This window comes from Mobula birostris, chromosome 1 (genome assembly GCF_030028105.1).
Source record: "Mobula birostris isolate sMobBir1 chromosome 1, sMobBir1.hap1, whole genome shotgun sequence".
Lineage (NCBI taxonomy): Eukaryota > Metazoa > Chordata > Chondrichthyes > Myliobatiformes > Myliobatidae > Mobula > Mobula birostris.
The window spans coordinates 190,617,359-190,624,915 of NC_092370.1; the positions used below are offsets into that span (position 1 = coordinate 190,617,359).

General features: G+C 33.0%; 1 protein-coding gene across 4 annotated transcripts in view; it reads left to right on the plus strand.

Moving 5' to 3' along the window:
• The window catches only part of ralgapa1 (Ral GTPase activating protein catalytic subunit alpha 1), a 210,429-nt gene extending 208,256 nt beyond the window's left edge, over positions 1 to 2,173 (plus strand). For 3 of the 4 annotated variants that reach the window (XM_072267609.1, XM_072267625.1, XM_072267634.1), the window contains one exon: positions 782 to 2,173. In XM_072267609.1, the coding sequence (XP_072123710.1) occupies positions 782 to 930 (149 nt within the window). In that variant the 3' untranslated portion in view covers positions 931 to 2,173. The remainder of the gene's footprint in view (positions 1 to 781) is intronic. The other variant, XM_072267616.1, reaches the window with a different exon arrangement.
• The last annotated feature ends 5,384 nt before the right edge of the window (positions 2,174 to 7,557 follow it).

Consider the following 7,557-nt stretch of genomic DNA (forward strand, 5'->3'; position numbering starts at 1 on the left):
TATTTTTGAGATGATCTCTCATCAGTCCAAATTAATTTGGCCTCTTAGTTTATGCTTTATTGTAATTCAGTTGTGCTGCGGATATAATCAAGCTTCCATTTTTGCCTCTGTCATGTTACAAACTTTAGTGCTTAGTTCAGTGTCAATGTGCTAGACTGGTAGTTCTACTTTAACATATTTAATGTTTGTACTTAATTTTAAGTTGGAATTTGTGGTATGTTTTTTCAACATTCTTTTAAACATATTTTACTTTATCTTCCACCCACAGTGGGGAGATAATTCTATTCAAGTTTAATCTCAATGAAGTAAGGACCAAGTTGCCTCATTTTTAATCATTAGTGAATTCTGCTGACTACAGAGCCCTGCAGAAACAAACAAAACTTCTTATTGATCCTTTTGTATTTTCACTAGACCAGGACTGGTCCACTTGACACTGCATAGCCACTGCCTAACATGCAATGAATTCCTTGTGCTTGCACTTTTCTGGGTGTGGGCTGAAAGCCTCTCAATTCCTTACCTACTATAATACATGTTTACTACTTTTCTTCTAAGCATGCATCACCTTGTTACTTTAACAATACGATTTAAAGTATATATGATCTACTTAGTTTAATTTTCCAAAATCTTCTGTCCTTTTCACAGTATAACAATATCTTGTAAAATTCTAAGCATTTCTCGTCTCCAGTGGGTAATATTAAAAGTCTTATTTAATGCATTTACAAAAAGAAGCCATGTGGCTATCTTGTATACAAATATTAGTTTCTTTTCCACTGTTTTGCAGGCTCATGCCCAGAGAATCAACAGGCCGAAAGTCCTGCAGCACAGGGGGTGGACGGGATCGACTTAGCCTCTCCAATGTCACCTCGTGCTAGCAAGAGTCGTATGTCTATGAAATTGCGGCGTTCTTCTGGTTCAGCTAATAAATCCTAATGACCACATTATAACAAATAATTACACTCTAATTCCTGAGAACTAGCCTTGCAAATGTGTGTGTTCTTTTTCTATTATGTTGCTGCTTAAACCAAATGTTTTGCTCTCTTGCTAATTATTAGATATCTATTTGCCACTCCATATTCATTTGAAACCTGTTCCTTGTAAACTATTTTTTTATTAAGAACACTGGAGTTCTATTTTTAGCTTACAAAATATATATTTTAGCAATCTATGCTTTGTTGTACAGTGCAGCTGCCCTACGTCCACTTGATTACTTACCTGTATATTTACTGCACTTTCAATGAAAAGCATTTTCTTGTCCTATTGTATTTGGCTAGTTAAACTGAATGCCCCATTAGTTATTTGGGATTGTCTTTTTGAAATTATGATAAACTTACTTTTATGTACATTATCTACTTTGTAAATAGTTTTGATTTTTCAGTAGAAACGTTTTAGATTTCTTGTGCACAATTCAGGAATGTAAAGTAAGTTTTCAGTTTGTACGTAAATGTAAAGTTATGTTTAAGAATATATTCACCAAATCAATCTTATGGCACAGAACATGTACAGAATATTTTCATTTTAAATTATAAGATATGAACTTCCCAAGGAATGTAAATGGTCTCTCAGCATTTCAACTATAAAAATTACCTTATGAGGAAAATTAATCTCTTATGCTGAAATGTATAGACTTGCTTTTATTTGAAGCACTGACATATAATATATATAAACAGAGCTAAAACACTGAGAATGCAGCTGAATTACACTATTTACCTTGTGCATGGCTTCCTCCAAGAAACTATAGAAAGTGATACCAGATTAGAGCCAAGGTGAAAGTTATTATTCAAACATTGAAAATTCTGAAAGTATTTAGACGTGCTGTTATGGGTTTGCACTCTATTTTCAATTTTCTGTGATCTGTGCACTAAGGGGAAAAGGGATCATTGAGAGAGTCTGTATAATCAATTGAACTTGAATTGAGTTGACTTTAAATTGCTGAGGTGCACCTTAATGCACATTCCAGCTGTTTTGATGTATTTTCCTATAAGGAACCATTATTCATATTTTGTAAGTAAATTGGAATGTTACTACTAACAGTATGTAGCATGATGTCAGTACTAACTGCATGTGTAAATAAGTCATAAGGTAAAAGATATGTAATGTCAATCATGTAGTTGTCTATAAGATTTGTAATGGCTGAAGAAAGATGTGCTGTTGAATATTGCAATAAAAAATATTCTTACCATGCCTTTTGAAGAAATCTTGTTACCAAAATTTTAGAAGTAGATTTAATTTGGAATACGTTATAAATGTTCTCTGATATTTTAAAAACGAAATCCATTTTTTAAAATATCTGAAGTATTGTAACTCACTATTTTGCCACATTTGTTCCATACATCTTATTTCAAAATTATTGAAATATCAGTGCTATTCAAAAATATTGAATTGATGCCCCAGCCTTTAATACAGAGGTTTAGTACTTTTGAAAATGTAGCCAATGTGTGTTTCAGCATCTAAGTGGCCAGCTTGAGTGCCCAGTGTAATGCTGTCCCCTTAATTGCTTTCTATTAATTGCTGATGTAAAAGATCATGGGTCAGATAATCTACTATTCAACACTTTTATAATTATCTTTCATAATTTCATGGGGCATGTTTCAAAAACTTCAGCAGCTGTCAATATTTAGAAATTCTTAGCACAATCTACAATAGTAACTTTAAATTTTTTTTATACGAGCATTTCTTTCTGCAGTTAATCCATCCTGATGCTTTTCATTTTTAAAAAAGCCAACATAATATTTTATGAATATTAAAGTTAACTTGCTAAATAAAATAGCATTGCTGTCCAACTAGATCTTTATGATTATATTAATACATTTATTCCAAGCCATTGAAATTATAAAAACTTAAATCAGTAGAGCTGTCCTGCATGAAATACAGTAACTGAATAATGATCCATGTCAAATTTGTGACTGCTGTCATTGGAGTTTTTCATTTTATTATACAGAAACCATTCTGTAAAAACTGCCTTTATCTATTTCCCAGACAAAAATTAAGTGATTTATAAATCTGTGATCAGACTAGAAGGCATAACCTTAAAGCATTTCCTTTTAAAAATAACCTTTACAGCTGGAAATCTTAGAAGCCTTGAAAAAACTATAAAATTTGCAATTATTTTCATTGATTTAAGTTACCTTTAGAAATTAGCTAACTTTTTCTTCTTCAAAATTACACTGTCCTGTCTTAATGTGTAGTAATAAATCTAAATGTGATTATGATAAATTAACCCCATCTTCAATTGCAAGTCATTAAGATTGATTCCATTTTTCAGTTTTTGGTACTACCAGCATAGATTTTTTAAGCAATTGTTTATTAAAATAGCTTTAAAATGACGTGAAGTGTTTTAAGAAAATACGTAGAGTAAAAACTATTTGTGTGTAAATCATTGACTAAGCACACAGTCTACAGGTACAGAAATACTGTATATTACATTTGAAACAACTGCTACTTCACTGTTCAGCACAAAACAAATAGGCAATCATTTATAGAATAGTACTGTAAGGGACAAATGCTTTATAAATGTACATCAACATAAATATGAAAATGATTTAAGTACAGGTCTTTTTAATGGTTTTTAAAATTTGCAGTTCATAATTATACTTAATGACATAACACCATGTTTTGAATTTTAAGTACAGTATGGATGTTGAAAGAGGATCTAGTGCTTTCCTGGCTTACATGACGAATAAACTCTTCTCAGGCTTCGGGCTGGGTTCAGATTGATTTTAGCTGATGTTTCAGTGACAAGCTCTGCCATCTTCATCAGTATGGATGTTTACAAAAATCTCACCAATGAAAGCAGTAAGTAAAATAAAATATATACATTCCACAGGAGAGTAATATTTTGTTTGTTCATGGGATGTGGAATTGGCTAAAAGTGTCAGTTTTAAATGCCCATCTCCAAATTGCCTTTGAATTGAGGAGGCATTTAAGAGTCAACCATATTGGAAAGTTTGGAGTCACATATAGACAAAGTGAGGAAAGATGTCAGATTTTTTCCCTGAAGGATATTAGTTGAACTAGGGAGATTTTTATCTTCTAGTGATGGTTCCACAGTTTGCATTATTGAGACGGACTTTTAAAATATAAATCGTAGATTTATTTAATTGTTTTAACTTACATTCTCCAGCTACTTCTCTGAAATAATAGCACAGAGCTTGGGTTGTTAGTCAATGACTAATCACCACACTTTTGTATTTCTTGTAAGATAGAAGGATATCTTGTTTAATAATAACATCCCAAGATTTTTGTTTTATGTGATCTATTTTGGAAGATAATTTAATCTTGGTCTTAAGGTTCTAAATCAATAACAGTTCCTGGAACAACAGTGGTTGATTCCTCTTTCCCTCTAGCTGAAATCAGGGATCTGCATAACTGGAATTTATAAAAATTGGTTTGGTCAAATTACAAAACAGTAATTTGTAGTTGCTTTACACACGATGTGCAAAATTAATACTAAATTTTAGGTGAACAAATATTTGTCATCTTTCACATGCAAATAACTCCTACTTCATTGCTGAAAAAATGCAAAGTTTAAATTTCATTGTTAATAATGTAATAGTAAATCATTAATTTACTAGTAAATCTAAATGAAATTATTTTCTAAGTTGATGTAAGTATTCAAAATAATTTACCAAACAAGAATGTGAAAATGTACAGCTAAATTAAAAATATGTATTTGATTCCTAATTTTTATTTCAATAGCAAAATATATTAACTTAGGTGTAATATTTTCTCATACTACAGACTAAAGCAAATCATTTGGAAGATGAAAATGTTTATCCAATCAATGAAAAGTCATTAATATAAATAGAAATAAAGTACAAATAATATAAAACTGATTTATACATCTCAAATCTGTAAATGTTAAATAATGCAATATTTCAGTTTATTAGCATAATACTCTTAACCTGAAGAAGGTATTAGCATTATGTGACGTGTACATATCTGATTAGAGGTTCAGAGTCTATATTAGGGTTGGGTGCTTAAGATTTAAATTGTATTATTTATTAAGAGTGAGGGTAAACTATAAAAATCAATGGTGACGCCAAAGTTAACTGGGTAATTCAGGGAAAACAGTGAAGTACTGCACTGACAAGCTATATAGAGTACAGACCAAATGGAATGGAAAATTGAATAATAAATGGGACTCCTGGGAAAGTAATAACTGGAACCAAGTTTAAATATCCCAAAGCAGCAAGAAATAGTAAATTTGGTTCATTAAGTAAATATGGAACACACTTGTGCAATAGTTGTGGAGATGAGCTGATAATTTCACACTAAAATCTTGTTTCTGTCTACTCTAGTGTACTAGCACTTTCTAAACCAACAGTTTGAAGCTAAGAATCTCTGTAAAGTCATGGTTCAACATATACCTAATAACTTAACTGCACCAGTATCTTCAAGTCAGGGGACCCTTCCTGGTTCAGTGCTGAATGGAACAGAATTCAACTGAAGACAGCATCAAAAGATGAAAGGACCATCTTGAATCAAAAGTGCCAAATGGATGATTATCAGAGTCCTCACTATCACATAAACCAGTCTTAAGCTAACTTTATTCTCTCTGTAATGATATCAAGATACAGCTTAATGCACTACAGTAAACACTATATGTCTGCAATTTGAAGGTGTGTCTAGAACTTCTATTTGCAAACGATATTTACCAAGTTAGCTATAATACAATTGGCTATGCAATAAAGGTAGAAAATAACCCAGCATTCAAAAGGCAATGATAAATGCAATCTGGTTAATTGTTGTGTCTTACTCTCATTAATCAGCAAAGATGTGCAAGAGATTATTAACTCTGCTGTTGGTTGGCTTTTCTTTGCCAATAGCATACTTTCTGTTATTCAGTTTGGACTCTGCAAAGACTACTCAGCATCATTGGGCCATGCATGGAGAAAATAAATGAGATGAGTGGGACATCAAGGCAACATCTGGACAAGTGAAACGTCAAAGATCCCTACGAAGATTGCAACCAATGGAAGTTAATAAGAAACTCTCCATTGCCCAGAATCAAGACTGATACAGTGGCTAAAATTGCAGAAGGCCAATCACTTCAATGCAGAACATTGCTGCAGGAATTCCTTAGGGCAGAAACCTGGTCCATCTTCAGTCACCTCATCATTGATCATTCTAGCATCAAAAGGTAATGTGTGGTGATATTCACAGATTAACTGGATAGCTATCAATTCTAATTTTGATTTTTCAGACAGTGAAACAGTTGATGCCACCACGTAGCAGGACCTGAACATGTTCATACTTGGGTTGGTGGTACACAACTCAACGACAAAGATGATCACAAAGATAGAATTCAACCAATTCCACTTAACTATCACCTACATTGTTACTATGAATTGCACCACCATTAACATCCTGCGGGTTGTAATGATGAATCTTTTAACTGAATCAGTATTAAGTATTGTGACTGTATGATCAGGTTGGATCTTGAATACAATGTGAGGCGTTTCACAGGATCGGTGCACCGTGGCTATGTTATATGTCATTAAGAAGGTACCCTGCGGCAGCTTAACGCCTATTTGACAGCACTTTCCATTACGAAAAAAATGTCTACCGTTGAGACCAAAGAAGTTCAGTAGAAACCTGGAGGCAGACGAAATTTCCTTCAAAAGGCACAGACTATCCTGATTTGGACCTATATGGTTATTCTACGTCATTTCTAGATTGAAATCCTCGAACAGCCTAATAAAAATATTAAAGGTGATTTTACCACAAGGACGTAAGCGTTTAGGAAGGTTGCTCGCCCAGTCCGAGATGGACAATGAGGGCGGGCCTGTGGATGAACGAAAAAAAGACTGAATAAAGGCGATATGAAATGGGCTCCTTTGGTATCTAACAATAGGTCAAGAATTTTGCAGTTATTAAAACTCAGGTAACATTCCCCCAAGAATTGTAGAAGAGTACAAAATCTGTTCTTTCTCTGACGTCAGTGAATATTACAAAGAGTCTATAAAACAACCAATTAAAAGCAAATCGCAAATAACAGTTGGGATTACAAGGCCTGATTTGTTCTTTAAAATCGTAACGCAACTCTAGTTGTATGTCATCGCAACGCTCCGAAATGAGCTAGAATCTAAACAAATATCATGATATAAAATATTTCTCATAAAATGGAACAACATAATCGATTATGTTGAATCCAAATTCTAATTAAGATTAGTCCATTCTTTTACAATATAGTTATCTGAAGTATATGTTTATCTCTGGCCTTCATCACCCATTGATATTAATTGTGTAATTGGTACATTCTTCCAGTCAACCCTAACGTAAAAGCAACATAAAGTTTGTCAATTTTGATTTTTGATGTTCAGTCCTAATAGTTACAGTACGTATTCAGAAAATTGAAAATGTTACTTAAACAGTACTAATGCATTGTCCATTGACGTGCAGCGAACTGTCTGAGGCGTATTAAGTTAAACAGTCTTCTGCTATAATAGCAAATCGCTGCTTTAGACTGTATTTTCTCAATGAGTATGGATCGTTCTGAAGAGAACTTTTCACCACAGATTCCTTTACAAGCCATAGGAGAGCCCAGCTGCGGTAACA